Source organism: Fusarium phalaenopsidis, assembly GCF_050370095.1.
Source record: "Fusarium phalaenopsidis strain FUZ10S chromosome Unknown contig_32316, whole genome shotgun sequence".
Classification (NCBI taxonomy): Eukaryota; Fungi; Ascomycota; class Sordariomycetes; order Hypocreales; family Nectriaceae; genus Fusarium; species Fusarium phalaenopsidis.
The window spans coordinates 1,873,941-1,901,930 of NW_028145399.1; the positions used below are offsets into that span (position 1 = coordinate 1,873,941).

The window sequence follows — 27,990 nt, forward strand, 5'->3', positions numbered from 1 at the left end:
GATTCTCCTCGGCGTACAGCACTTCACCACTTTCTACCAATTACAGCCCGCAAGAGCAATTGCTCCCACCAAGCCTTGGTCCAGCACCAAAACCGACACCTACCCACGATTCTTCCCCCAAGAAGAAGCGCCAACAAAGACGTCGGGCAAAGGCAAAACCCGGCACCCGCCCTTGTGATAAAAGGTCGGACGCCTCGGCGCCTCCTGGAGCCTTGCTAACAACCCACACAGGAGGGCAGAACGCAAGTACAACAAGAAAGCTCAGTGTGTCTTCTGTTCCAAAAGAGTTCAGTGCAATCGGGACTTGAACAGACATTACAAGGCAAAGCATCCTAAGGAGGCCGCCGAGATGGGGATTGACATGAGAAAGATTCCCTGCAAGTTATGTACAGAGACATTTTCCAGACCGGACCATTTGAAGCGACATATGAGGGACCAGCATGGGATTGAATGATTTCCAGGGATACTAAACTCCCGTTCTATCTTTACCTGTTGATTTGTTTCTTTCCTTTGTATCTAGGTAATAAAGTGTGTTTTGTAATGATGCCTGTGAGACTGGATTGTGGATTGAGAGCAAGTAGTGGCTTCAAAGGGGGTTGACTACAACCATCAAAGTAAGAACAAGACAACCAGAGACCTAAAGCAACTAAGGTCTTTTTCACGGCAAAAAAGGACGAGGAAAGGCCACGAATACACTGCGAACAAATGCTCGTTAGGTCTCTTGCAGGGTGTACAACCTGCAAAAAGGTACTCCGGTACAGGGAATCGAACCCTGGGCTCCGCGGTACTGATCCCTCAGGTTATGAGAGCGCGAAATGTTAGCCACTACACCATACCGGATAGTGTGCTTATTGCTGGAAGGGGCTTCCTGGCTTGGTACTATGATCGCAGGGTGTAAACTTGGACGCACATCAGGGTCTTCTCGTGATGTGCAGTCATTTACATTGTCAATTCCCTAGATTATCTGCTTTTTAAACAATGTACTTAGAATTTTTGCTCATTTTATTCACGGGCGGTCCCTTTACTACGGCATTTGATATCACGTTGTTGTTAGTGACAGTACCCAAGTTACCCGGCAACGCAAGGTGCATAACAAGTCACTCCTCTCCTCTGCTTCACACAACAACGGAACTCTGCAATTGCTCGTGTCTACGAGAACTATTGTGTCTGCATTTTTGGGAATTTGTTTGGTTCTGCCTTTTGCCCTCCGTTTGCACTCAAACCCTAATTCCGCACACTTTGGATGTGACTGTTGAGAGGAAATGAGCATCAGGCGCCACGAACACCTCACCCTGACTTCGCTCCTGATTGCGCATCACAACCTCACCCACCGTTGCCCGAGAACTAGAGCCTAAAAATCGCTCACACTGCTGTCGCCGCCAAGAGGTATGCACTTTCCTTTGTTCCTGCTGCTTTCCCCCGCTCACCAAACTCCAGGCTCCAGACAGGCAACACAGGGTTCACCACTAAGTCTCTCACTCACCTGCGGAACATCTGCTCGCCTCTCGACTATGTCTTCAACAGAAGAGACCATGCATCCGCCTGAAGGTTACTTGGTGGCCGAATGCCCGAACCTTGTAGAGGTCAACACCCTCTGCTGCCCCTACGTCGGCTGCGACGGCTTCGTGTTTCGCTCCGCCGAAGAATGCTAGAAGCATCAGAAGAGATGGCACGAAGGCCAGTATGCCTGCGGTCAGTGCAGGGCCGTCTTTGCATCCGCTCCTCCCCTCGAAAGACACGGTCGTGACAGTGGGCATGTAATCGAGTGGTACTGCGATGATGAGGAGTGCGAGATGGCTGGGAAGCCTTTCGAGACCTACAGGATTTACCTTGAGCACTTTCGTCTGTCGCCAGCTCACCAGAACGATGCTGAATCTGAAGAAATTCTCGATGCCTTGGGAAACACAGATGTTGTCGTGCCGAGCCAAGACCAACAGGACAACAACTCGCCTTCTCAGCTCGTCACCTCCGACATCTTTGCCTGCTGCGAGCCCTGCTGTCAGCGGTATGGCTTCAACTTCCGATGCAGATCCGAATACACTCGGCACACCGATGTTTCCTACCACATCTCAGCCGCGAAGCTCAACCAGGCCCTCGTCGATAGCATGCAACCTGGCCCAGCCCTGGCCGCCGAGCAAGAAGCCATGCGAAACCTAAGATGCAATGCCCCTGGCTGCCTCTCGTTTGGAGGCACATTCTCAGGCTTTCAAACCTTCTTTAGCCACATAACTGGGGCGGAGCACCGCCAGGCCTGGACAGTGGTCTCCGGGGCCTGTTTCCTTGACGAGCATGAAAGTCCAACGCTGCCTGGGATAGTTTTTGATGCAGGAGGAGCGAGTGGGAGATGCGCGAATGAGAATTGCCCAAAGTACGGGGTGTTTTTCAACGCTTTCTGGAAGCTGAAGCATCATGCTCACTCCTTCGCACACGCCATGAGCGAAGAGGACATGGCCTCCAACGATGAGTGCCCTCCAGAAGTATGGGTGAGCTCCGGGTTGGAGGGCATGGAAGTCACTGAGGACAAGACATTTTGGAGATGCGCCAAGAGAGGCTGTAAAAAATTCGGCAATGTCTACAATCAACGTGGCAACGCCAAAACGCACTCCACCTTGATTTCGCACACTACCGCCGACGAGTTCCTGGAAGAAGTGTGGGTGAACTCCAAGTTTCAGGGCATGGAAGTCAAGGGAATGGCACTATGGAAGTGCGTCAAAAGAGGCTGTAGAAGATTCGGCCACACCATGACTCCAATCAACAACGCCAGGACACACGCCAACTCGGTCTCGCATACTACGGCCGACCCAGATGTACCGATGTCGCCCGATACCCCTATGACTCGATTCGCAACACCCAAGAGCGCACCGGCAACAACCCTATTGACTCCGATGAACCTTGATACCCCAGTTCCTGACACCCCCCTGAGCCCTTCCGCTGGCCGAGGACCAAGTGCGGCCATGGCTTTGGTAACTCCAACAAAGACTCCTACCTCGTTTCGAATGCCACCCTCCCGAACCATGATCAAACTCCGCAGAGGCCCCAACACGTCATTCCAAGTCAAGAGACGTCAAGACGAGCTTGAGCGTCGCAACCAGGAACTCGAAGATCGGGTCAAGCGATTGGAGGAGCAACTCGCTCGAGTCCTCGGCGCTGGTAGCACACAGGAGATGGCAGATGGAGGTGTTCACGAGCAAGGAAACGCTTATGAGGGAGGTAACAAGGAGGTTGATCATCTGTATCAATTTGTGCGTTCTGCTTTTCGACCTACCTGAGAGAGAGAAGGTACCGAGAGAGATCTGGACGCTTGGGCATTGAACATGGCGGAATATCTGAGTTGATGGAGACTGTACGATTTGAGATTTGAACACGGAACGATCAGAGGAGGGATACATTTGCTTTTCATGATAGCTGTCTAGGAACCAAGTAGATGTCTAGAAATTGTAACTATTAATTTGTGTAAAGCGTGGTGGCCCAATGTTCAATGAAGCGATTCGCAACTGAGGTTCCAATGCTATGGCAATGCTGAGCCGGGAGGGCCTTGCATAGATCGTTCTACATTCAATACTTCAAACGCTGGACTTTGGTTTGGACCGTAAATCGAAGAAGCCATTTCCCCTTGTCTACCAGCCAGTCCATTGACGGCCCTCCAGTCACTCGAGCCACATGACCTACCGTTCCTGCACGGCCCCGAGACTCACATCAAAATTTAGCTGGGATGATATGCTGGATTTTCCCACGTGGGTGCCATGAGCTTGTTTAAACGGCCGTGCAAACGCATTTTATACTTGCCCCTTTCGTCTCTGCCGTCCCGCCAGTGTCGACCTCCTCCAGATACCGATAAGAGCAGCTCAACACTGCACGACGATGCCCTCACAACTCAGAAAACCGTTTGTCAAATGGAATTTAGCTTCAAGTGCGTTTCTTCCAATTCGAAATGTGCATCATTTGGGGATATTTGAACTGCTTCCAGACCTGGAGTGTAAAGACCGAAAAAGGAGATGGTCGCAAACACCGTTTCCCTTGAGAGATGCCTTCAAGGCATTGACTCCACTCCCATCTTGGAAAGAGAGCCTTAGAGGCATTCCCTTTTGTTTGACGTAGCAATTGTCCCCTATTATCCCCCTCTCCTTGAAAGTAAACGGCATCCCCAAACGACGGAGAGTGTAACACACCAAGAAGGGATGAATGGCATCAATGAGGATGAAATCATATAAATACTTTCTCCAACTTGAAGTCTCGTGATCCCTTCTTTCCTCTCCACCATTTCCTACACTCGAGATCCCACAAATCTTCTCGAGCACACTCCCTCACTGTCTCGGTACAACACTCCTTTCAACCATCGAGCCCCTACGATCCTACGATCCTACGAATTTCGATTCATCATGCCCGGTTTTCTCGGAACTCCCACTCTCGCTAAGATGACTGTCGACGCCGCTGGGCGTCTTTGGCGACGTCTGAAGAAGTCGAAGAAGCAGGGTCCCGAGCAGGGTCCTGAGGAGGATCTGCACGCTTTCTACTCGGACAGCATCGACACTATTGGCTACTCCTCCGCCAGTGACCCGGACACTCTTGAGTGTTTCGAGACCATCCAGGGGTGGGTCAATGGAACTTCTGGCACTTGTAAGTACCAGCAACCACCAAGTTGGAGGACACTGAGCTGACAGTTATAACAGATGACTTCTTTGGTGCTTGGCGCCACCCATCGGAGCCCTCCTCCGTCGGTAAGTATCAGTGATTGTCAAAACAGTACGAGACAACTGACAATCAGCAAGTTTCTTTCGACGGCGAGGTCGATCTCTTCCGAAGCGTTAGCGTCCGTAAGTATTCAATCTCACCAATGTTGAGTTTTCATCATGCTAACATTGACACAGGCGGCGAGCTCGCTGAGCCTGTCGAGCTCGTCGAGTCTGCCGAGCCCGCCGAGCCCGTCAAGTCCGCCAAGCGAGGCATCAAGGACGTTTTCCAGAACGTCAAGGCTGCCTTTAAGCAGCGCAACACTTCCGGTTAGACAAGACACAAGAACAACGTGTGACGGGGTAGAGGGATTTAGACAGATGATTGAGAAAGGTTCATCGGGTTTCATTGCTTTGGCTGGGGATTCTATTACTGGTTTTCCCCCAAAGATGGCGTTGTGCGCCCGACACAGGGTCGTTGGTGTCTCTCCCACCATCTTTTCTTCATGTCCTAGTCCATGTCCGTCCAAGTCCTTTCGTGGCTCGGCGTCGCCTGTCTATACGTTGGTCATCATGTCGATGTCGTCTAGAGGAATCATCTGAAAAGGGAGAGTGGTATCAAGGATCGAGGATAGAGTCGCAGTCGCGGAATAAACATCTCTGTCGTAACTTGTTCGCTCGTCGTGACATGGCACTCGTTCACTGGATATCTCCCATAACAACCTCCTCGACCTTGTCTTCTCCCTCATTTTCCACAGGCGCATCTGCAAAACCAAGGTCAGTCATCCACACCATCCAGGAATTCCCAACACAAACTCACCCTTCATCTCAGCCTCTCCCTCGGCCTCCTGCTTCCTCTTCAAGGCATACCCCATCTTCTTCTCCATCTTGCGCGCTCTCTTGGCGCTGACCTTGGCCCTAGGTCCGCTGGTGGGGAGAAGTCCAGCCCTTGCGCCTCGTGTCGCATCCGCCTTTGCGATCTTGTCCTTGGGCGCCAGGGAACGCTTGCGCCGCTCCTTCTTGGCCTTGGAGGCGCGCGCGGCGAGGCGGTTCTTGGAGGGGCCGTTGGGGTTCTTGACGGACGGCATTTTGGTTGGTCTTGACGGGGGTCAATGTCTGAGGAGTTGAGATGGATATGGCGATGGAGATTCTGCGATAAAGTTCGTTTTTCGGTCAAGAATCTCGGTGAGTTTTCGGTGAAGAACGCGCCAAGCCCCGCCAAGCGGGCATCTCGATGTTCCAGAACACCCACATGTGAGTGGGGCCGCTGTTGAGGATGAGGGTCACAGCAGACAAGTCATGAGTGTTCAATATTCAAAGCCCATTCAATATTACGCCTAATATGTAGATCTAGATAGCATCTATTTTACACAAAATCCTTTCCCGTATCGTTTTTATCATCAGATTTCCAAAAAGGTAGGGTTGTCGCATCATCATTTACACCCATCCCAGTCAGCCAATGTATAAAATCCCTTGCCTTGACGTATCCTGAGTCTTTCAAGCCTCTTCTTGGGGCTTCTTAGGTCCTTCGTTCTTATTGAACACGGGTTTGGTGGTTTCTGCCCATGGTGCTTCCGCTGTCCTCGCTGTTGGGACCAAGCATTCGTCGACTAGGGTCGTCTTCGTCGTCACTCATGAGTCCATCCAGTTCAAACTCCTCAGCATCTCGAATCTGTCCATCCTCGACAGCCTGGCCGTTCGCGTGTGTGTGGCTGGTACCGAAATCCTTGGTGTTCAGCGGAGGGTGCGCAAGCCGATCCCAAAGGTGGATGAGCATGTTGACAAACAGGAACATCAGCGAGGCGAGCGAAAAGGTGATGAGGATGTACGAAACATGGTCCATGCTGGAACCGGCGATGAGATTCATCTGCTCCTCAGTGGCACCCATGAAAAGGAAGCCGGCAGCATACATGAGCTAGGTATGTTAGTAGGTGCGCTTGACCTTGGATATTGTTGACTTACAAAAACGGGGATGAACTGGAAGCTGTTGGCAGATCGACCATCCTCCGAGATAGAGTGCGCATCCTTGAGAACAAAAGCAATCTCGATGATTCGAGTGAAGCCGACGCCCATGAGGGTATATCCAAACATAGTATGCGTCGCAGCACTGACCATCAGATCCTGCGGGTGGGCAGACATGGCCCAGCCAGTAATGAGGATCACGAATCCTGGGATGAAGTTGCGCTTGGGGCGTCCATCACGATCCTTGCTCAGCCAAACACCAGCCAGACCGGCGCACCACCAGATGACGCCCATAGTCGTATGCTGCCAGTCATTCTTGACCCAAGGCCCACCCCAGCGGTGCTCAGTAAACGTATTGACGCAGCCCCATGCAGCTATCACGGCGCTGTCGTAAAACTCCTGCGAGCGTCCGCGGCTTCGAATCCACAGCTGACCGACGAGAAGGAGGATGGTAAGGACTATTCCGTAGGCAATAAAGGCACCTCCCATGATGAAGTGGGCTGCGCATTGGCCAGTGTGTGAGTCCTGGCAGAAGCCCAGAGCTGTAATGCCGCCAAAGATCATCTGCGTCCACGCCAGGATAGGCATTGCCTTGCCGATGATGCCATGGCACGGGCGGACAATCTTTCGAATTTTGCCGTTGATGCCCTTCTCCCAATGAAGCTTGAGATACACCCCGATGAAAACCTGCGCGGCTAGGAGTAGCTGGAGGATGTGTGCGAACTTTCCGTGGACGTGGTTGGGGATGAATTGGCGGCCCTTGTGCGCGTGGCCGAGGAAGAAGCCAAGGATGGCGAGGACGGTGCCAACGGCTTGGGTCGGGACATGCCATCGGTTTTTGGTCATCTAGAAGAAGTCAGCTTATTGTCATGTGTTGACGTGTGTTCACCTACACCTAGAACCATGCCAATTGGGAATATGACGCCGTAAGCCAGCATCTGTATGAAGATGTGAATCCATAACACAGTATCCTGCTATCAGTTAGACTCAATCGCAATCATTCATACTGCAAGGAGCGTACCAGAGGTTCTACAGACACGGTCTGGCCTTCGGGGATTTTGCTTGTATCGTGCTCATGGGCTTGGGCGACAGCTCCAAAGAAAGCAGTGGCCAGCCCTAAGGACGAGGAAGCCGAGATGGCTTTCACCCTATAGCTAACAGCCATGATGGCGTCTGGTTTCTGGATCGCGTTCTCAACTTCGCGATGGCTCTCCCAAGAAATTCGAACGTTGGCGACGCCGTTTCCGTCGTTTCCGTCGCAGCAACCGGCGGTGGGGGATCGTCACTGCGAAAAGAAGCGGCTATGACGGCACGAGGTGGGCGATATCGAGAACAGAGACGGATGTACGATAAGCGAGCAGCGGGGGGTTCGTTCAAGACAGAGTAATTCAATGACAGTCTGTAGATAGCAATGAAGCTCCTCTAGGGAGAAATGAAGAAGGAAAAACAAACCGCGACAAAAGGTTACACGGGAAAAAAAGGTTCAAGTCGCGCAAAACAAGGGCCGGAGCAATGTTATAGCTTGAGTAAGCCTCCACCACCCGCTGCAAGCAACTGAAGCAAGCCACTGGCCCGCGAGGGCATCATTCCGGAGGCTTCGGTAGACCCAAGAGCCCGAGGGCAAGCTGCCATATTACACTGCGACGGCCCGTGATTGGCCCTTGGCAGTCCGGTGCATGGATGCTTGGACCCTCTTGGGCATGGTTTATGCCACCAGAAACAAGCTGGGTCCGGGGCAAGCCCGGAAGCTTTTACCCCGCCAAGAAAGCGTGTGTTGATGCCATCGCCAACGTGCATCCGAGAGAGCCGCGCCAGAAGAATCTATCTATATGCGTAGTTCCGGCCGTGAAGCCTTTTGTTCAAACTTCTTGATTTCAAAGCCTTGCACCCTGGATACTCTCTCGTGAACATATCGCCTTCTTCTAATTACCCCTCCCACTTCCCGTTGACCCGTCGGCTTGCGCGGCAGGAGGCTATACACCTTGGCTCCGGTGCTTGGCCTTGGCTTTTCACTGTCCTATTTCTTGTCCTCATTTCCCGACTCCCTATTCCAGCAGGGTTTCACGAATATTGATTGTTTCTCCCGATGGCTGCTGAATCATGGCCGTCATTCTCCCTCGCCCTGCAGCTTGGCAGCTTGAGATGTGACCGACTGACCAAAATGTTGCACAATCACGTCCTCACCGATATTGACAATGAATCAGCGACTTTATAGCCAGAGACTTTCCAACTATTTCATTGGCTACATGCTACATTGCTATCTGCTTCACAGAAACACTTTCTACTAACCGATCTCTATCAACCAGAAGTTTCCCAACCCATCACAATGACTGTCATTCGCCGTGGAGAAGAGACCGCAACCTCTGCTGCCACGGTTGTGGGGATATTTTTCTTGGCCTTCTTGTCATGTATTGTTTATGTTTGCTTGATCTTCGCGTTCAAAACATTCATGTCACGCAGAAAGCGCCGTTCAACTCGCCACGAGCAAGAAGAGGAAAGGTCTAGGGGCAGATCCCGCTCCCCACGCAGTGTTCGAAGAGACGCATATTCTTGGCCTCGCCAACTCGATCAAGTTCATCTAGCGACAAGAACTCAACATCAGACGCAGCCCGATGCACCAAACGTCTAGGGTAAGGTCGGCTCAACACAAACTTCCATGGATACGTACATTCAGGACCTCAAGGCATTGCATATCAGGCGCGAAGGGAAGTTAAATAGATAGAGAGACTCGTGCCAAGAGTGAATAGGATATTTATTGGTTGCCTTGAGCCTCTATCAAATGATGCCCGATGTCCTGACCCTCACTCCAACGTGAATGCTGTAGATCCCACCCCAACGCCACACAAGAAACATCAGACATGGAGCAAATCCAGCTGAGCCTATCTTTCACCAGTTAATTATCCTTCGCCGCTTCCTTTTGCAAGACCTCCTTCGCCCTGGCCCAAAGCTCCGACTCCATATCCCTCTCCACCCTCGTGCCTCGACTGTTCAGCCAGCCCACATCCAGGTTGCCCACAGCTCCGGTTCCATTAGGCTTGAGCGACGCCTTAGGTGGTCCGTTGGGCTCCTGACGCTGGGGATTGGCCAGGTTGACGATGCCCGCCTCCTCCAGAGCAAAGATTTGACGCTTCATCTTGACATCGATGGCGTGCAGTGTGGTGAGAAAAGAGTCGGTGGCAGAGCGGAAGGCCTCCTTTTGTGCTGGGGGGTTCAATGATGGCTTGACCGCTTCGCCTGAAGGGTCTGTGTTCGGGGCGCCGTCGCCAGAGGAGGGTGTTGTGAGGGCATTGAGAGCAGTAGCCGTGTGGCTCATGAGTTGCACGGCGCTTTGGTCAATAGCGTTGAGTTGTTTGATGTTTTCTTCGACGGTGAATGGCTTTTGTGTGCTAGACTCCCCGGCATCGCCCATAACAACATCTGCCGGTGAAGCCATATTGTAAAACGATCTTCTTTGACGTTTGGTAACAGTCTAGACCGTGGTGCAAGGTGATGCTGGGGTACGGATGTGAGAGTTGGTTCTGCTGATCCAATTTCTGGGACGGAGGTGGGCGTTTATGCAGCGAAATTTGCAGTGATCGTAAAAGACTTGATGGATGTGTAGCGGGAAGCCAAGAAGAGGTCAAATCTAATCATGCCCAGGCGCTGATATTTCGTCCCGTCAGTTTCTGTCTTTCTGATGGTCAACTTGAGGTGGAGGTCTCGCGTGTGCGAGAGAGAGCTTGCAGGCTCGATGGTACGTACCGTGGTCTGTGCGCTTCCTCACAATGACTCCAGGCTATTCAAGATGGCTGGAATAGGTAATAAACAGCCGTGTAGAAATAGGTGAAATTTCCAAATATGAGAAATTTCCTGTTCAAGATCGAATATCATATTTAAAGTTCCTATTTGTTGGAAATCGTTGAGGGGAGCCGAGCTGTGACTGTTAAGCTTACTGGGGTGAGCCTCCCCTTCGCTTAATCTTCGGGTCAATGCGCTTCGCGCTTCTCTGTCGCGCTTCAGCCTGCCTTCCGTGTTCACCTTCATCCTCGAAGCATCACCTCAAACTCGGCTCTCCATCAACGCTGCCTGCGCGCATCTTCTATCATCTCTTCCTCAATACTTTACTAAAGAGAGCCTCGAATCTTCATTCTCCGCGTTCTCTGCATCAAAATCGACGACTTGCGCCTGGTTCTGCCTTCATCGCATCCAGTTGGACGCCGTGGGGCCAGGGTCACAACTCCAACCCGCACCTCATCCTCTTATGAGATGAGCCATCTCTAGAGAATTCACCAGTTCTAGAGAGCCCCAGTCTGCGGGCATAAAGTTCTTATTCTCATCTGATATTCATTCTCTTGCGCGACAAACAGCATGTCTGCGCCTGCTCAAACTCCCGGTGCGCCTGCGCCCGGCGCATATCAAGGGCCTGCGCCGACGACTCCCGCCCCGGCTCACACAACAACCGGCACAACAGGGCAAACCGGCACCACTGGAGGAGCCATGTCCAATCAGAACCTCAACCAAATAGTAAGTTCATGTTTGTTTATGTGCCTTGGATTTGGATTTGGGTTGTCCTGCATCATGTTTGGGCTATCGCCGCCTCGATATACTTCACCGCCGCACATCCTTGACCATGACGGGAGGGACAGGAATGAGTCGCCTTGCTCAGGGTTGTGATGTTTGACTTCACTCTTGATTGTTCATGATCCGACTGATTGTCCTGTCACTGGGACTCTCATTGGGCCGTCAACTGCAACGGTACTTTGGCGCGATTCTGGGTTGATCATGAGAGCATCGGTGCAAGAGTCGAAAAGGATATTCTTCACAGGCATCAAACTCGGGAAGACAATCCGGATCTCCTCCCTTCTGGCTCATGTTATTCTTTCATTGAGCACACGGCCCGCTCTCTTGCTCATGTACCACAAGTTGGGTCCCAGGCTGACAGATGATGATGTATAGGTCACAGACTATTTGCTCAAGAGGGGCTTCAACAGGACCGAGGAGGTGTTTCGTCAGGAATCCAAGCATCTGGGTCCAGATGGTAAGCCCATCTACCAGCTTGCCAACCTCGGTCCAAAGAAGTACCAGAGAGCATTCAACCTTCTGCGGGAATGGGTTGAGAACAACCTGGACATTTACAAGGTAACATCATTCTCCACCTTTCACTTCTTAGTCACTGACAGCTCCAGTTTGAATTGTCAAAACTTCTCTGGCCAGTCTTTGTCTACTCCTTCCTAGAGCTCGTCAGCAATTCCTACACCGAGGATGCCAAGACTTTCCTCCGAGAAGTTGGCCCTCATTTTCAACCTGTTCACGCAGATGACCTCAAGACATTTGCAACCGTTACACTACCTCAGCATGTCAATGAGAACCCCATGACCAAGCTCTATCGGGAGAACAAGTACCGAATCCCCCTAAACCAGCATGCCAGCGGGGATCTCTTCAACTTCCTCGAGCGCGAATCTGATCAAGGTGGTTCCGTGATTAGACAACTCCTTGCATCCTACTGCCAGGTTGACTCCACGGCCCGAGGACCGATCACGCCATTCAGTTTCGAAGCAGTTTACCGGAGATCAAGGAATATGGAGATGGAGGACGTCGACACTAATGAGGGTATTCCTGGCGTCAATATTGGCTTGTCCAACAAGGATGTGCTGGACCCGACTGCACCTTTGAAGCTTGGACCGCTGCCTATGGACCCAGACCTTCGTGATGATGTGCGTGCTGAACTTGAGGATGAGGAGCGACGAAACCCACCAGTTCCAGGCAGACCTACCTTGTTGGAGGAATTCGACCAAAGGATCAAGCGCGAAGAGAGCGCCGATGCACCCAACAGAGCCGATCTACCTCTACCCCCGTCCCGTCCCCGAGACATCATGTTGGAGATGCAGAAGGTGCGAGAGAATCGCGACCGTTTCAAGATTGATGGACAGACAGGAGGCGTGGGATTGCCTGTGAGCGCGTGCATGTTCACCTTTCATAACACGCTTGGCAGGTAAGTTCTGGGTCCGTGACTATTCTGTCGTCGCCGATACTGACTATTGACAGTGTTGCCTGTATGGACTTTTCTAATGACGGGCAAATGGTGGCCGCGGGAACGACTGACTCGTACATCCGAGTTTGGTCTCTAGATGGCAAGGCTCTTCCGACAATGAATGCCCACGAGAAGGACGCCAAGTTCAACAGCCGCAAGTTGATTGGGCATTCCGGCCCCGTTTACGACGTCTCCTTCTCAGATGCCGCCTCTGGTCCTCCTCAGAAGCTCTTTGGCGACGAAGGAAAGTCGAATCCAGCTATTGACACCAGGCCCAAACTGTTGCTCTCAGCATCTGCCGATGGTCAGATCCGTCTCTGGTCTCTGGAGTCATGGAGCTGCTTGTGTCTCTACAAGTCCCATGATGGCCCCGCATTCAGAACGCTTTGGAGCCCCCAAGGGCACTACTTTGTTAGCGGCGGTTACGACAAGGCTGTGAGAGTTTGGATGCAGGATCACGCCTCACCACAGCGACTGCTGGTTGGGCATGACACATCCATCTCGGCGCTTGCGTGGCACCCCAACGGCCTTTACGTCTTCTCGGCATCAGATGAAACAGACAAGTCAATTAGAATGTGGTCTGTGGTGACTGGAGCCTGTGTCCGTGTCCTGACCGGCCACAACGACTACATCACTGCTCTTGAATGCGCACCAAACGGCAAGATTCTGGCGAGCGCTGACTGTGCTGGCAACATTTTCTTCTGGGACATCGCCAAGGGGACACGCATCAAGCGATCTCGTGGTCATGGAAAGGGAGGAATCTGGTCTCTCAGCTTCAGTGTCGAATCCAATGTGCTTGCGTCAGGCGGCCAAGATGGCACCGTAAGACTGTGGGATGTTGAGTTGCCGGCCGATCCTCAGAAGGCGAGCTCGCAGCAGACTGGACATGACGCTGCAGCAACAGGAACTGATGGGGCAAACGCTAGCAATGCAGCCGGCGACGCTTCGCGCATCGCATCAGGAACCTCTGGACAGGCTGGAGGAAGCGGAACGACTGGCGGAACGCACAAGAAGAAGAGCAAGGAGGTCATGATCACTCCTGACCAGATCAGCGCATTCCCTACCAAGAAGACGCCGGTGATGAAGGTCAAGTTCACACGAATGAATCTGGTAATTGTCGGGGGCTGTTACGATCCCGAGCGCTAGGAGCCAGAGGGAAATAACCCAGCTGCGGCGAAGCAGCATCAAAGGCAGAAGTTCGTTGCCCAATTTGGGATAGGATTGGGACGGGAGACACTGATCGCTGCTCCCGCCACGGAGAATGGAAAGAAACGAAAGCGAGATATGAGCTGAAAAGGGATATTGCCAGCAGCCGGGAAAAGGGGAGATGGACGGGTGGTTGGTAGAGCTGGGGGAGAGATGCAGCTCCAAGATCTCCTTCAGTGAACCAGTTACGTCTTGCTGAGGGATATCGATCATGTACACTAGGGGGCAATTTCTAAAACTCAATAGCTAATACGTGTACAACTATGATATCTTTCCGCATTATACTGCTGCCTTGAAGTTCAACAGAGTCTGCCAGGATCTGGTGAAGCTGTGTACGTACCCAACGGGGGTGAGTGGGGCCGGCTCCGCTGACGTCCGCTCGCGCATGCTCCCCAAGCTTCCATGTTCCTCTGCGCTACAACATCGCATCACCTCCATCTCTCAACCAACTCGACCAACGACGGTCGCCGAATCGCACGAGTAGCTTCACTTACAGATCTCGTGACCACACTTATCAGCAATGGACGTCGAAGAGTCACCCTGGGCCGACTCGTCTCAGGCCTCCCAACAGGCGTCGCAGCCCGAAGCCTCGGCCTCCCAGTCGTCGGCAGCTCCCTCCGCTTCCTCGTCGGCCCCTCGTCCTTCGCGCGGTCCGCGTCGCCTCGTCGCCCAGCCCACCCGCCTTGAAGCTGTCGATGATCCCCTCGGTCCTCTCGGTGCCGCATCCGACGACAATGCCCCTGCTCAGGACGCACCTCCGGTGCCTCCGCAAAAGGAGCAAGTGGTGATTCGTACCACCATGCCCCAGCCTCAGCAGCAGCAGCGACGACCTGCGGATCCTCATCACATCGAGGAGGAGGAGTTTGATGGACCAAAGGGACCTAGGGCGCCCCCACCTGTTGAGGCTGCTCAGCCCAGCGCGGTGAGGACCAGCACCCAGCCGAGTGTTAGTGTTGAGCAGGCCGCGAAGCCCTCGTTCCAAATTACTGTGGGAGATCCTCACAAGGTCGGCGACCTGACGAGCTCCCACATTGTTTACTCTGTTCGCACCAAGGTAAGGCATTCCCAAGTTCCAAGATTGCCATGTACTGACATGTGGAACAGACCACTTCCAAGGGATACAAGCAGCCCGAGTTTGAAGTCAAGCGCAGATACCGTGATTTCCTCTGGCTTTACAACACTCTTCACGGCAACAACCCTGGTATCGTCGTGCCGCCCCCTCCCGAGAAGCAGGCCGTCGGTCGATTCGACAGTAACTTTGTCGAGAGCCGTCGAGCTGCGCTCGAGAAGATGCTCAACAAGATCGCGATACACGCTACGCTACAACACGATCCTGATTTGAAGCTCTTCCTGGAGAGTGAGGCGTTCAATGTTGATGTGAAGCACAAGGAGCGAAGAGAACCTATCCCCAGCGAGAGCAAGGGTGTGTTTGGATCTCTGGGTATCAATGTCGGTGGTGGAAACAAGTTTGTGGAGCAAGATGAATGGTTCCATGATCGCAAGGTCTACCTTGATGCGCTTGAGAATCAGCTCAAGAGTCTCCTCAAGGCCATGGAGACGATGGTCGGTCAGCGCAAGATGATGGCTGAAGCTGCTGGTGACTTTTCGGCTTCCCTCCATGCGCTTTCCACAGTGGAACTGTCGCCATCCTTGTCAGGTCCTCTTGATGCTCTCTCCGAGCTCCAACTTACCATCCGCGACGTGTATGATCGACAGGCCCAGCAGGACGTCCTAACTTTTGGTATCATTATCGAGGAGTACATCCGCCTTATTGGCTCGGTTAAGCAGGCGTTTGGACAGCGACAGAAGGCGTTCTACTCATGGCACGCGGCCGAATCAGAGCTGCAAAAGAAGAAGTCTACGCAGGACAAGCTCCTTAGACAAGGAAAGAGTCAGCAGGACCGACTCAACCAGATGGGAGCTGAGGTTGGAGAGTCGGAGCGAAAGGTCCACCAAGCTCGACTCCTCTTTGAGGATATGGGCCGATTGATGAGGAGCGAGCTTGACCGGTTCGAACGAGAGAAGGTGGAGGATTTCAAGAGCGGGGTTGAGACATTCCTGGAGAGTGCGGTTGAGGCGCAGAAGGAGGTGAGTTACTGATGATGTCTACTCCTGGAGTCGATTGCTAACACGACGCAGCTCATTGAGAAGTGGGAGACGTTCCTTATGCAACTGGACGCTGAGGATGACGACTCGGCATTCTACAGACCCCCTGTATACCAGCCGCAGCAGCAGCAACAGCAAAAGTCGGGCGATACTGCAGTTGATCGCGCCCGAGCCAGGATAGACGAGGATTCGGACTAGGTTCTCCGAGCCGATTGGTCTAGCTCCCTCTACCATTATTACATTTTATAGCGAAACGGGGGATCTCGAGTGATGGAGATGGAGAGGGACTCAAATCCGTGGGGACTGTTTGACTATTGACCACTTCCGAGAACTGGAGACCGTGTTTTTATATCATACAAGCCTCGAGGCCTAACACTGTTGTACATATTGAACCTCCCCATCCACCTCATGCTCCGCAATGCTCGGATCTTGCCAGTAGTAGTTTAGACATGACACATTTATACCCCTTATGTTGGAACCGGACATGATATCAAGGTGTGGGCAGTGGCCTCCACTATCCAATGGCCACACCAAGCCGTCGCTTACTTTCTCTTCTTGGCCTGCTTCTTGGGCCCAGAGTCCTTCATGGCTCCAGCATCTTGCGCTGGCGCATACCCTGTGATAAGATCCGCATAACCGGTATCTGCCTCTGCCTCGTCGCCCTCGCCAGTACCACTGTCGTATGCGCGACCGTAGCGCTCTCGGAAAGCAGCCAGCTTACCGGCCTCATCCAGCTCGACGTTCTTGAGAGACTTTTCGGAGGGCTGCCACAGGAGTGTGTTTCGGGTATCCTTTGTGGCTCGGTAGATTGGGAGGGGAGAGGTGGTGCGCATGGTGTAGGCGGAGCCGTCGGAGAGGGTGACGAGCTGAGTGAAGGTGTATGGGCGGCGAGGACGGGGGATAAAGGTGGCGTGACGGACTTGGCCGAGGGAGAAGCGTGTTGGTGATGAGGTTGATGTTGATGAGAGGGTTGTGCGGATGGGCGAGAGAGTCGCCGGCGTGACTGGGAGCTTGGCCATTGTGAAGGAGGCGCTGCGACGAGGGAGGATTGTCGAGGCCGAGGAAGAGGAATTGGAGGCCCTGGGCGGCAGGGGAGGTTGTCGTCGACCTTGTCTCGGCGGGTGGTAGTTGAAGTCGTCGTCGTCGATGGACCGGGTAAAATTTGGGGCGTGAGGCCGATGGATTGGAGGGTGGGATGCAGGGGTGTGTGTTTCTTATCGATAAGAAAATTAAAGGTCCCTCCGTCATTTTCGGGGAACGAGCTTCGACTGCGAATCGAGATAGGCAATTCCCTCGATCGACAACCTTTTCCAGACGAGAGGTCTCTTTTGCTAGAGAACGACTAGAGAAGAGTTTCTGGTCGATAATGCGCTGTGGTGGGAAATGAAGGGCTCTCGGGCGCTGCGCAATGGCGCCGCGACGGCTTTCGTCACAGCGAGGGGAGGGACAAGAGGGATGAGCTCTTTGCGAGCTTTACAGGGTTGCGGGAGTGGAAGGGCGATATGTCATGGCTGTGGAAGGCCTGTGGCATTATCTTTGGGGTTCCCTCAGTTACAATGGCCTTTAACAATACCAGGTCAGACTCAACATCGTGAGTGCCCCTCCAACTTGAACCTCGGACTTGATAGCTGATATATGGCGGGCTTAGACAACTCAATAAGAAGCAATCACACATCTGCCACGTCAAAACCATGGCACTCCTCCCCCTCGAAACCTCCGACCGTCCACCCGACCACCGCGACTCCCCTCCCCGAACAGCTCCGCTCCATCATGCGTCTCCTACCTCATAGCGTCGTCGTTTGCACCTCGAACCAGCCCGGTGACGGGCCCCGCGCCATGACCATGTCGTCCTTTACATCTCTTACGCTCTCGCCCACGCCGCTCGTGACGTTCAACATTGCGACGCCGAGTCGAACCCTGGATGCTATACGTGCGAGCGGTGGGTTCAACGTCCATGTCCTAGCTGGAGATGAACGCGGCGCAAGGGTGGCGAATCACTTTACAAAGGGCAATGTGGGCGGCCATGTATTAGAGGATCTGGAAGGCCTTGGGTACAGCTACCCCGACGGCGAACCCGGAAAGGAGGCTCCAGTCCTGAAGGGCGAAGGGGTCATGTTTGCCCTGCGGTGCCGGGTATTGCGGGACGCTCCTGAGAGTGGGCTCGTGAGGGTGAGGGACCATGTGATTGTGGTCGGAGAGGTTGTGGAGATGGTGAGGGTGGAGGGAGAGGAGGAGTTTGGGCTTGTGTATGCGGATAGGAAGTATAGACAGGTTGGGGGTGTGCTGGAGAAGTGAAAAGATGGGATAGAGTGTAGTATATACCTGTATAAAAGGACATAGGGATCCTGTAGAACACACTTCACGACTCATACATATTCACCACTTGAGATGCCTTGACTCTCGAGGATATCATATCAGGGATCTCACGCTTCGTTGATGTTGGCGACTTACAAAGTGTTGTACGCTCAGGCGGCTGTTGCTAACCAGGTACATCTCGAGATCCATAAAAATTCCGGTCAAGGAAAGCATGGGCAAACAATTGGCAAACTCGTTTGCATCCCTGGCGGAAACGAGATTATCTGAGAAGGCTCTGGAACATTGATTGTAAATTTGTTGTGATTCCAAGCACGGAATAGAGCCAAGTCGTGAATCACACAAGGATCCGCCTCACTTTCCGTCTCGGCATACAACCAATGAAAGAAACGAGGCATGGATAGACGACAGGTTTTCTACCCCGGACGAGAAAGGGTAAAAGTGGAAAAAGAACAGCTACAGCCTTTATCCTTGTCCAGGGTTTAGATGATCAAGGTGCTACCCTATGCAGAAGCGTCAATGGATGGGCATCGTGAGGTTGCCTTGTGTGCCCAAGCTTATCCTCAACAGCTCAGCTCAGCCTTGCTGCCTTGATGCATTGCCAACCATTGGCCCCTCCTCCCTGAGGCTGAGCACATCTACGTAAACAGTTTCAAGGTGCCTGGCAGGCCTCAATAAGCCTGGCCCCTTCAAACAGAATAGGCGATACACAGGGACAATCCAGGTTGGCTAGAAGATTCGATCGAGGGGTTGTTTTGTCTCTTCTGCTCGCTTCTGGGGTTCGGAGGCGGTGGGGACCTTTGTTGGCGGAAGAGACTAGAAACTCGAGCAGGGGTCATTCCTTTCAGCCTCGAACAAAGAGGAGGGGTTTGACCAACAACCTCGGACCACCTTGAAGATTTGCATAGGGCAAGGCTGTGGCAGACCGAGTTTTTACTATCAATGACTCGCTAGACTGAAGGAAAAAATCTGTCGTCTTCTATCTAAAAGTCAAATGCTTGACTCGGTACCTTTTCGGTACCTGATCTCGCAACACATGAACGCCGTGAGGCGATGCGACTCGAGTTGGGGGAAACGTGGGAAGGCCCTAGCAGGATCTAGCCAATCGCAAGCGCCTAAGCTGGGGCGGTGCGTGCGTGCGTGCGTGCGTTTGCCGCCTGGTCCCTTGATGCTTTTGGGGTAGAGGGAGGTACGTACCTGATACAGCTAAGCTGTTAGAGGCGGGGAGGAGGGGGGAGAGAGCCCGAGATACAGAACCAAAAGTGGCGGGCAGCAGCAGGCACAAGGCGGTGGCCACTTGCCGTACAGTAGCGTAGCGCAAGGGCGGTTGGTTGCCGTGGTTGCCTGAGACGAGTGCCCAGCGCCTGTCAGCGCTGCAAGGCGGGGAGGAGGGGAGTTTGTTAGGGAGGCAGGCGCTAGGTGGGCTCTTGTGGTCGTGGAATCCCATGGAAGCCTCACCGTGAGAGAAGCAAATGGAAGGAAGGAGGGGCCAGGCCGCCTCTGCCACTGCCTACATATTTTTTGACCTCTGCTTCCTCCATCTTCCCTTCTCTCTCCCAAACATCATCTCTCCTTCTCCCTCACTCATATCATCCTCTCCTCCCTCTCACCGGAGAATCAACTCTCAATCACAGACGAGTCTACTTGTCTTTTGCATTTCCTTTTTGTCAAAACCATCTCAAGGTACGTTGTTGCGCTGTGCTGCGCTGCCGCCATCCCACCTCGAGCCGCACGGTTGCGAGCTGCCCGCCCTCGATTCCCCTTCCTTCGCCGCACATCTTTCAACGAACAGATTGGTGCATCGCGATAGCAAAGCCGTCAGCTTGACTTCTGAGCCATCGTCGGTCGCATTCATCACTGTTTCGTCCGTGATTGAGTGCTGCGTGTGGTCGCTGGGAGCTCGAATTCCAGAGCCTTCCATACCCCTCCATCCGCTTGCACAACCTCTTTGGCCAACAACCCACCACAATTTACACTCTTTCAACCCCACCTCGATCGCTAATATTCTTCCCCGCAGTCACGATTTTCTTTGATACCCGACACGATGGCTGAGACTTTCGAGTTCCAGGCTGAGATCTCTCAGCTTCTCTCGCTCATCATCAACACCGTCTACTCCAACAAGGAGATTTTCCTCCGAGAGATCGTCTCCAACGCCTCCGATGCTCTCGACAAGATCCGATACAAGGCCCTTTCGGACCCTAGCCAGCTTGACTCTGGCAAGGACCTCCGCATCGACATCATCCCCGACAAGGCCAACAAGACCCTGACCATCCGGGATACCGGTATCGGTATGACCAAGGCTGTAAGTTTTTACACGTGCACCGTCTGCCAATGCACATGCTAACATTCCCAGGATCTCGTCAACAACCTTGGTACCGTTGCCCGTTCCGGCACCAAGCAGTTCATGGAGGCTCTCACCGCTGGCGCTGATGTTTCTATGATCGGCCAGTTCGGTGTCGGTTTCTACTCTGCCTACCTCGTCGCCGACCAGGTCCGCGTCATCTCCAAGAACAACGATGACGAGCAGTACATCTGGGAGTCCAGTGCCGGTGGCACCTTCAACATCACCGCCGACACCGAGGGCGAGCAGCTCGGCCGCGGTACCTCCATCATCCTCTACCTCAAGGATGAGCAGACTGAGTACCTGAACGAGAGCAAGATCAAGGAGGTCATCAAGAAGCACTCCGAGTTCATCTCCTACCCCATCTACCTCCACGTCGAGAAGGAGACCGAGAAGGAGGTCCCTGATGAGGACGCCGAGGTCGAGGAGGTCACCGAGGAGGGTGACGACAAGAAGCCCAAGATCGAGGAGGTCGACGACGAGGAGGAGGGCAAGGAGAAGAAGCCCAAGACCAAGAAGATCAAGGAGACCAAGATTGAAGAGGAGGAGCTCAACAAGCAGAAGCCCATCTGGACCCGCAACCCCCAGGACATCACCCAGGAGGAGTACGCTTCCTTCTACAAGTCCCTCTCCAACGACTGGGAGGATCACCTCGCTGTCAAGCACTTCTCCGTCGAGGGTCAGCTTGAGTTCCGCGCCATCCTCTTCGTCCCCAAGCGCGCTCCCTTCGATCTCTTCGAGACCAAGAAGACCAAGAACAACATCAAGCTCTATGTTCGCCGCGTCTTCATCACCGACGATGCCACCGACCTCATCCCCGAGTGGCTCGGCTTTGTCAAGGGTATTGTCGACTCTGAGGATCTTCCCCTCAACCTGTCCCGCGAGACTCTCCAGCAGAACAAGATCATGAAGGTCATCAAGAAGAACATCGTCAAGAAGTCTCTTGAGCTCTTCCAGGAGATCGCCGAGGACAAGGAGCAGTTCGACAAGTTCTACAGCGCCTTCTCCAAGAACCTCAAGCTCGGCATCCACGAGGACTCCCAGAACCGCCAGATCCTTGCCAAGCTCCTCCGATTCAACTCTACCAAGTCTGGTGATGAGCTCACCTCCCTCTCCGACTACGTCACCCGCATGCCTGAGCACCAGAACAACATGTACTACATCACTGGTGAGTCGATCAAGGCCGTCTCCAAGTCGCCCTTCCTCGACACCCTCAAGGAGAAGGGCTTCGAGGTTCTCTTCCTCGTCGACCCCATTGATGAGTACGCCATGACTCAGCTCAAGGAGTTCGAGGGCAAGAAGCTGGTTGATATCACCAAGGACTTCGAGCTCGAGGAGACCGAGGACGAGAAGAAGGCCCGCGAGGCTGAGGAGAAGGAGTACGAGTCTCTTGCCAAGGCTCTCAAGAACGTCCTCGGCGACAAGGTCGAGAAGGTCGTTGTCTCCCACAAGCTTGGTCTCTCCCCTTGCGCTATCCGAACTGGCCAGTTCGGTTGGTCCGCCAACATGGAGCGTATCATGAAGGCTCAGGCCCTCCGTGACACCTCCATGTCCAGCTACATGTCTTCCAAGAAGACCTTTGAGATCTCTCCCAAGTCTTCCATCGTCCAGGAGCTCAAGAAGAAGGTCGAGGCTGACGGCGAGAACGACCGCACCGTCAAGTCCATCGTCCAGCTTCTCTTCGAGACCTCTCTGCTCGTCTCCGGCTTCACCATTGATGAGCCCGCTGGCTTCGCCGAGCGCATCCACAAGCTCGTCCAGCTCGGCCTCAACATTGAGGAGGATGACTCTGCCCCTGCTGAGGCTGAGGCTACCGAGGCCCCCGCTGCCACCACTGGCGACAGCGCCATGGAGGAGGTCGACTAAATGACCATACATGAGAAACGGGATACCACAAAAAGTCAACGGAGTTGAAGGGTTTCGGTTTTTTATGAGCAACAAGGTCTTTTATGTCGTCATGTTTTCCTCTTTTGATGAATGCGGACTCGTCGGATTTAGAGCAGCCGCGCACTCTACCATAATTCCCGGTTCTTGACAGGAGGACGGGGTGTACTCTAGTTAGCTCTATGATCATGAGAAAGATGAAGTAGACGCGAAAAGATGGTATAGAACAACTTTGTGTGTCTGAATTGTGATTGTGACTGTGAATGTGACTGTTTGTACTGCCATTACTGGCCGAATGTTGATGATTTTAATCTCGATACTTGTGCTCAAGGCTCTTCAACACTGATGATACCCAAGGGAGGACGCCAGAGAAGATATAGCATTCAAACAAGCCCATGGGTATATTTCTAGTCCAGCAAAGTGGTAAATGCCGTACCATAAGTGTCTATAATCCATCCAGTTGCTCCCCAAATCCCAAACCGATATATGTATACAGATAGACAGACAAGAGATATGTAGTATAGAGAGGAAAGACAAAACGAGTGATGCGTTCCTCCGCTTCGTATATCGTACAGAGTCCCTCTACTGTTGATGACCTGAAAGGATGGGTATGGATATGCTTGGACCAGGATAGGTGGTCAAGCAACAGAGCAGGGAGATGACAGAGAGATCTATTCCGAAATCACATGCATTGCAACTAAAGAAGGACATAGAGTGCGCATATCTAGAGATTGGTTAGAATTGTTGCAAATAGTCAAAAGGATAACGTACCAAGCTGAGACCCAGAATCATCGAGGCCCAGAAGCAAACATTGTTCAAGGTTTCGCGGCCGCGAACCCACTTTGTGCGCTGAAGGACAACAATAGGCAGCTGGAGCATCTGACACACGAAGCCGTACCCGCGGAGCTTCTTGGTGATGCAGGCCATGACAATCTCGTGGCCAATAGCAGAGATGAGGAAGGTCAGCGCCGTGGCTGCACCTTTGCCTATGCGGGACCTTGAAGCGCTATAAACATGACGGCGGAGAAAGCTGTAAACGGGGATATTCCACTCCCGAGAGAACTCCATCCAGTCAGTCGAGTTCCACCAGTCCGAGTAGAAGTGGCGATCGGCAAAGCGAGTGATTTCGGCAAAGGCGCCGAGGACATATTCAAAGATGACAAGGAAGACAAGGAGGAAAGTGAGCATGAATGGGAAAAGAAGCCACGAGATGGTCTCAGCAAGAATGAGAGCCGTCTCGGAAACGGACGATACAGCTGGAACGGCGTCGAGGCGCTCCGAAGCGTCGGTGAGAACAGGAAGGATAAAGTCCTCGGAAATAATGGTCAAGAGGAAAATGCAACCAAAGGTGGCAATGATCTTAGAGATGAGTGAGATCCAGTTGATAGAGGAGGTTCGAGGGTACTCGATCTCGTAGCATAGCGTAGGGCAGAGGATGTAGTCCGTGTAGTTTGACCAGGTGAGGTTGCTCGGGTATGTGACGTTGCCCATGGGACTCGTAAGCTCACGGGCGAGGTCTTCGCGCAGCTCGTCAACTTCGTCGGAACTATTGTTGGCACTCGCAGGAGGGCTCTGGATTTGCTGTACGGCGCTGGGAGTCTCTTCCTCATCGTTACTCTTGTTGCTATCACTCGCTAGTCGTTTCGGTTGCTGACGTCTTCGCTGACTGCGCTGTCGACGGCGCCTCTTGCCATTGTTATTCGCTGGGGCACCAGAAGTACTGGTAGAAATTCCGGGGAAGTCGGCGCTGGGATATTGGTAGGCCGGTCGGCGATCGGGGACGGAGGAGGGGTTGTCCAGGGCGTGGAGGCGCTTCTCTGTTTCAGACAAGTGGCCGTTGTAGAAAGCGTACGAGTGCATCTTCATGAGAAGCACCATAGTATGCAGAAGGAAGAAGACCTGGGCAGTCCAAGTCCACTCGAAGTAAAAAGGCACAGCAATCCACAGGGATAGCCAGGCGACCTGGTAAATGCTCTGGAGAGCCATTCCTCCACGACTCCAGGTTGCAATGCCGCCAGGCTTGGCAGCACGAGCTGCGCGATGCAAGGGCAAGCTGATAGCAGTGGTAGCGACCATGAGGAAGTCGGCGATAGCGAGATGCCAGAGCTTCACAGTAAAAAGACTCCAGATTTGCACTCTCAGAGGGAAGCCGGTGTCTTTGATGTTTCGAAGCATCGAGGTAATGCCCATAATGGCAAGGCCAATCCAGAAGAGGTTGAAGAAGCCATGGAAGTCTCGGTAGTCGCTTTCCGGATCGAAATGACTGACGCGCGAGGCGAACTCGATGGTAGGAAAGATGCGACGGCGCTGTTCGGCTCGAGCTTGCTTGCGAGCGGTGGAAAGGGACTTGACAGACGGAGGCGCATTTTCGGGGACAGGCGTGGAACGACCACTGTACAATGTTAGAAGATGCTGGGCCATTGACATGTACCAAGAGGAAAAGGGATATACCTAGTCAAACCACTCGCTGTACCAGTGCTGAGATTGTCAGGCATGAGGTGCCCATTGTCGTCGCTCGCCGTGGACATGCGAAGGATCTCGGAGACCTGAGAATGTTGGGGTTTGCGCGGGCGCGGGCGGAGGACATGATCGTGGTCGCCGGCATAGGCGTTGCCGTTGGTCGCGGTATCTATTGAGGAGCTCATCCTCGTGGTATCGGTATCGTGGTGGTGGCGATCAATCTCGGAGGCGCATCGGGCGAGTTTCTGGACGATCTTCTTCTCTGGGGCAAGCTCTCGGAGGGTGAAGATGACAGAATAAGTCGAGTGGCGCAAACAAGGAATGACGCAGAATAGGTAGTCCAGAGGAGAACGGGAACAAAGTGAGAAAAGTAAAGTTGGGCTTTGTGGTGAGACACGATAATGATAATTGTCCAGATGCTGCTTATCTTCCCCAGTCGTCAACGACTTGTAAGGAGATGGATGATGTCGAAATGGAAGAGGGGAAAAGGAAGGCAGAAAGAAGCTAGCCAAAAAGGAAGAGGAAGGAGAGAGAAACGGGAAAGCCACAACAAGCTGTCATAGGTAGGTAGCTACTTGTTGGGAAAGCGCGACTTGGTTTCGGGTTAGGCTGGACGGTGGAAGTTGAGTTGTGACTGCCGTGCGAGCGAATGCGACTCTTCGGCTGCGGCGGGATGCTCCTTCCAGATGACAGCTGCCCTCTTTTTAGTGCTCTTTCCACTCGTTCCCTCCTGTAACGACCCCTGGAGGCGTATGACGTAAGACACCCACGAGTCGGAGCTCCGCGTCGTCATTCATGCAACGCATCCACTGCTTAAACGTCCGACGGAAGAGGACGAGGCATCCTTCAGTTCATCCGATCTGGTGCATAATTCACACGTTATTACACTGCCAGCCTGGCTTGTTCACTTGGTCTAGGCAGACAGTCGAGGCAGGTACGTCAATTGGTCGAGTCCACGTCTGTATAACCTCATTCATAGACCCATTTTCGTCATGCATAATTCACTGCCTTTTCACAGCCGGCCTATCCGCGTATCAGTTTCCTCGTATCTCGCTCGCTCCATGGAAATTCGTAAATCGTATTCCAGTCCCCGCCATTCGCCAAGAGGCTCAACTCATCATTCATCTACGGAACATCCGGACTACGCCTTGCGATGCGCCCAAGGACACCATGCCCAGCAATTGATCAACATCACTTGATTCACACGGCTTCCCGGCTGCCCATGGCACATTTGCCTCTCGTGTGGCTGGACCGTTGAAGCTCGAAACGTCGCTTTAGAGTTCATCCACCAAAGATCAAAGCCAATCTCACAGCATGGCAAGGAGCATTTAACATCGGCTAGGGCCGTCCCGAACCTTCACTGACGACACGTCTCAGTTACAGTATGCAACAGTTCGACGTCAATCTATGTTGGCAGGGAGCATGGGTTCTGGAAATGATATTCGTTCTCTGCCGTCTCACCAACAAGCCGAGAACTCGAAATTAATTATCTATAATACTGCGGAGCGCCTAAGCCATAAGGGCTCTGAAGAAGAATGTATTAGCAAGGGCCATGCAAGTCAACGACCCGGCCAGTTTGGGGCCTCCGTTGACAACGACGGCAGGGACTAATTCCTCGGGCTACGAACTAGCTGCGGGCTCCTTGACCGTAGCAAGGGTGGAGGAACCAGCGGGAGGAGGAGGAGTCGGCTCTTCAACACCCTCGGGGCAATGCCAGTGATCTCCGTGCGGTGTGCAGCCGTTACTCTCAGCTCCGGCGCTAGGCTTACCGCTGGCCTCGCTGCCCGGCGCTTCGTCAGGGGCGTACGAGGGTTCTTCGACTCCTCCAGGGCAGTGCCAGTGGTCGCCATGGGCTACACACTCCCCAGAAGAACCTCGGCCAGAACCAGATCCGCTCTCTTGGCCACCTAAACCGCCATTTCCACTTTCTAGCTCTTGACCTGGCAGATAGGGAGGCTCTTCGACGCCTTCAGGACAGTGCCAATGGTCACCGTGAGCCTGGTACTCTCCAGGACCACCACTTCCGCCGTCATTTTCGTCTCCAGAACCGTTTTTGCCATCGGCAGGCTTGTCTCCAGGAGAACAAGGGAGCTCTTCCACTCCAGGGGGGCAATGCCAATGGTAGTCATGAGCTTCGTACTCTTCAGAGCCTGGGCCTGGGGAAGTAGGCTTGGGGCCTCCCTAAGTGGTTTGAGTTTTCACAGGAGGCTGTTCGCCGCCATTCGTCAGCTCGCAGTGCCCTAAAGGGTCAGTTCTCGGATCTTATGCTTGCAGATAATACTTACATTGATCACCGTGGGGAGAGCACACGGGACCCGTCGGCGAAGGGGGGGGCTTGTCACCAGTAGTGGTAGGGGATGGTTCACAATGCCCTACATGAAAGATAAGCAACCACACTAAACTTTAGCTGGATGATGCACCCACAGTGGTCTCCGTGGGAACTGCAAATAGAGCCAGTCAGGGATGGAGGAAGTTTATCATCCGTCGTGCTTGGAGGTGGCTCACAATGCCCTCGAAGCAAATCAGCATTGATACTCGGCGGCGTGTTCAACGCTTATAATGATCTCCATGTGGGGAGCAAACAGAGCCGGTAGGTGAAGGGGGGGGTCTATCCCAGTCGTTGTAGCGCACTTAGTCACAACGAACATGGACGAGATAACGCGGTACCCATCAGCCTCGAGAATGTCCGGGGAAATGAAGCCATAGGCGGTTTTTGTCAGCTTTCCATCTTTGTCGGCGAGGTACTGGGTGTAGATGGGAACACGAGAGCCACACCAGGTCCACTCCTCGGTGTAGTACTTGGAGTTGATAGAGCTGTACCAGCTCGTGTAGTCGGTTACGGCGGCATCGATGCCATAGCGGGTGCTGATGCTGGTTCTGAGGATTCATCAGGTCAGTGAAACTCGAGCATGCTCGTGGCTCTTTGAGAGCAGCGTGCAAGCCGAAGCTGACGACTCGGTCACAGCTCGAGGTAGAACCGCAGTGGACTCAGCCAGGGCCAAGACGAGGCCGGAGGTCAAGGTTTTCAAGGCCATTTT

General features: G+C 53.3%; 12 protein-coding genes and 1 non-coding gene across 13 annotated transcripts; 6 read left to right on the plus strand and 7 right to left on the minus strand.

Moving 5' to 3' along the window:
• Positions 1 to 750: 750 nt before the first annotated feature.
• LRP88_12142 lies at positions 751 to 840 on the minus strand. Its single transcript has one exon. It is a non-coding gene; the product is annotated as a tRNA-Glu (tRNA).
• Positions 841 to 1,645: 805 nt separating this feature from the next.
• LRP88_12143 (uncharacterized protein) lies at positions 1,646 to 3,269 on the plus strand (the record flags this gene model as incomplete). The annotated part of the gene is made up of 2 exons (XM_083248547.1): positions 1,646 to 1,692; positions 1,751 to 3,269. 2 exons carry the CDS (start codon positions 1,646 to 1,648, stop codon positions 3,267 to 3,269), a joined length of 1,566 nt encoding a protein of 521 aa, XP_083095977.1.
• Positions 3,270 to 4,379: 1,110 nt separating this feature from the next.
• Positions 4,380 to 5,005, plus strand: LRP88_12144 (uncharacterized protein; the record flags this gene model as incomplete). The annotated part of the gene is made up of 4 exons (XM_083248548.1): positions 4,380 to 4,617; positions 4,671 to 4,718; positions 4,770 to 4,814; positions 4,869 to 5,005. The coding sequence occupies 4 exons, from the start codon at positions 4,380 to 4,382 to the stop codon at positions 5,003 to 5,005; spliced, it is 468 nt and encodes a 155-aa protein (XP_083095978.1).
• A 364-nt stretch (positions 5,006 to 5,369) lies between these two features.
• LRP88_12145 (uncharacterized protein) lies at positions 5,370 to 5,758 on the minus strand (the record flags this gene model as incomplete). The annotated part of the gene is made up of 2 exons (XM_083248549.1): positions 5,370 to 5,434; positions 5,491 to 5,758. 2 exons carry the CDS (start codon positions 5,756 to 5,758, stop codon positions 5,370 to 5,372), a joined length of 333 nt encoding a protein of 110 aa, XP_083095979.1.
• Positions 5,759 to 6,204: 446 nt separating this feature from the next.
• Positions 6,205 to 7,797, minus strand: LRP88_12146 (Ytp1 family protein; the record flags this gene model as incomplete). The annotated part of the gene is made up of 4 exons (XM_083248550.1): positions 6,205 to 6,585; positions 6,633 to 7,478; positions 7,526 to 7,603; positions 7,654 to 7,797. The coding sequence occupies 4 exons, from the start codon at positions 7,795 to 7,797 to the stop codon at positions 6,205 to 6,207; spliced, it is 1,449 nt and encodes a 482-aa protein (XP_083095980.1).
• A 1,728-nt stretch (positions 7,798 to 9,525) lies between these two features.
• LRP88_12147 (mediator complex, subunit Med11) lies at positions 9,526 to 10,065 on the minus strand (the record flags this gene model as incomplete). The annotated part of the gene is made up of 1 exon (XM_083248551.1): positions 9,526 to 10,065. The coding sequence occupies one exon, from the start codon at positions 10,063 to 10,065 to the stop codon at positions 9,526 to 9,528; it is 540 nt and encodes a 179-aa protein (XP_083095981.1).
• Positions 10,066 to 10,979: 914 nt separating this feature from the next.
• On the plus strand, positions 10,980 to 13,788 carry LRP88_12148 (WD40-repeat-containing domain protein; the record flags this gene model as incomplete). Its single annotated transcript, XM_083248552.1, has 4 exons — positions 10,980 to 11,135; positions 11,568 to 11,750; positions 11,798 to 12,603; positions 12,657 to 13,788. 4 exons carry the CDS (start codon positions 10,980 to 10,982, stop codon positions 13,786 to 13,788), a joined length of 2,277 nt encoding a protein of 758 aa, XP_083095982.1.
• A 580-nt stretch (positions 13,789 to 14,368) lies between these two features.
• Positions 14,369 to 16,152, plus strand: LRP88_12149 (sorting nexin 1; the record flags this gene model as incomplete). Its single annotated transcript, XM_083248553.1, has 3 exons — positions 14,369 to 14,902; positions 14,953 to 15,936; positions 15,988 to 16,152. 3 exons carry the CDS (start codon positions 14,369 to 14,371, stop codon positions 16,150 to 16,152), a joined length of 1,683 nt encoding a protein of 560 aa, XP_083095983.1.
• A 385-nt stretch (positions 16,153 to 16,537) lies between these two features.
• LRP88_12150 (mitochondrial 54S ribosomal protein bL31m) lies at positions 16,538 to 16,973 on the minus strand (the record flags this gene model as incomplete). The annotated part of the gene is made up of 2 exons (XM_083248554.1): positions 16,538 to 16,543; positions 16,602 to 16,973. The coding sequence occupies 2 exons, from the start codon at positions 16,971 to 16,973 to the stop codon at positions 16,538 to 16,540; spliced, it is 378 nt and encodes a 125-aa protein (XP_083095984.1).
• A 364-nt stretch (positions 16,974 to 17,337) lies between these two features.
• Positions 17,338 to 18,249, plus strand: LRP88_12151 (flavin reductase like domain-containing protein; the record flags this gene model as incomplete). Its single annotated transcript, XM_083248555.1, has 2 exons — positions 17,338 to 17,549; positions 17,619 to 18,249. 2 exons carry the CDS (start codon positions 17,338 to 17,340, stop codon positions 18,247 to 18,249), a joined length of 843 nt encoding a protein of 280 aa, XP_083095985.1.
• Positions 18,250 to 20,311: 2,062 nt separating this feature from the next.
• Positions 20,312 to 22,474, plus strand: LRP88_12152 (Hsp90 protein-domain-containing protein; the record flags this gene model as incomplete). Its single annotated transcript, XM_083248556.1, has 2 exons — positions 20,312 to 20,569; positions 20,621 to 22,474. The coding sequence occupies 2 exons, from the start codon at positions 20,312 to 20,314 to the stop codon at positions 22,472 to 22,474; spliced, it is 2,112 nt and encodes a 703-aa protein (XP_083095986.1).
• Positions 22,475 to 23,174: 700 nt separating this feature from the next.
• Positions 23,175 to 25,137, minus strand: LRP88_12153 (sterol O-acyltransferase; the record flags this gene model as incomplete). Its single annotated transcript, XM_083248557.1, has 3 exons — positions 23,175 to 23,189; positions 23,264 to 24,884; positions 24,944 to 25,137. 3 exons carry the CDS (start codon positions 25,135 to 25,137, stop codon positions 23,175 to 23,177), a joined length of 1,830 nt encoding a protein of 609 aa, XP_083095987.1.
• A 1,435-nt stretch (positions 25,138 to 26,572) lies between these two features.
• On the minus strand, positions 26,573 to 27,987 carry LRP88_12154 (uncharacterized protein; the record flags this gene model as incomplete). The annotated part of the gene is made up of 3 exons (XM_083248558.1): positions 26,573 to 27,133; positions 27,595 to 27,829; positions 27,905 to 27,987. The coding sequence occupies 3 exons, from the start codon at positions 27,985 to 27,987 to the stop codon at positions 26,573 to 26,575; spliced, it is 879 nt and encodes a 292-aa protein (XP_083095988.1).
• Between the last annotated feature and the right edge of the window lie 3 nt (positions 27,988 to 27,990).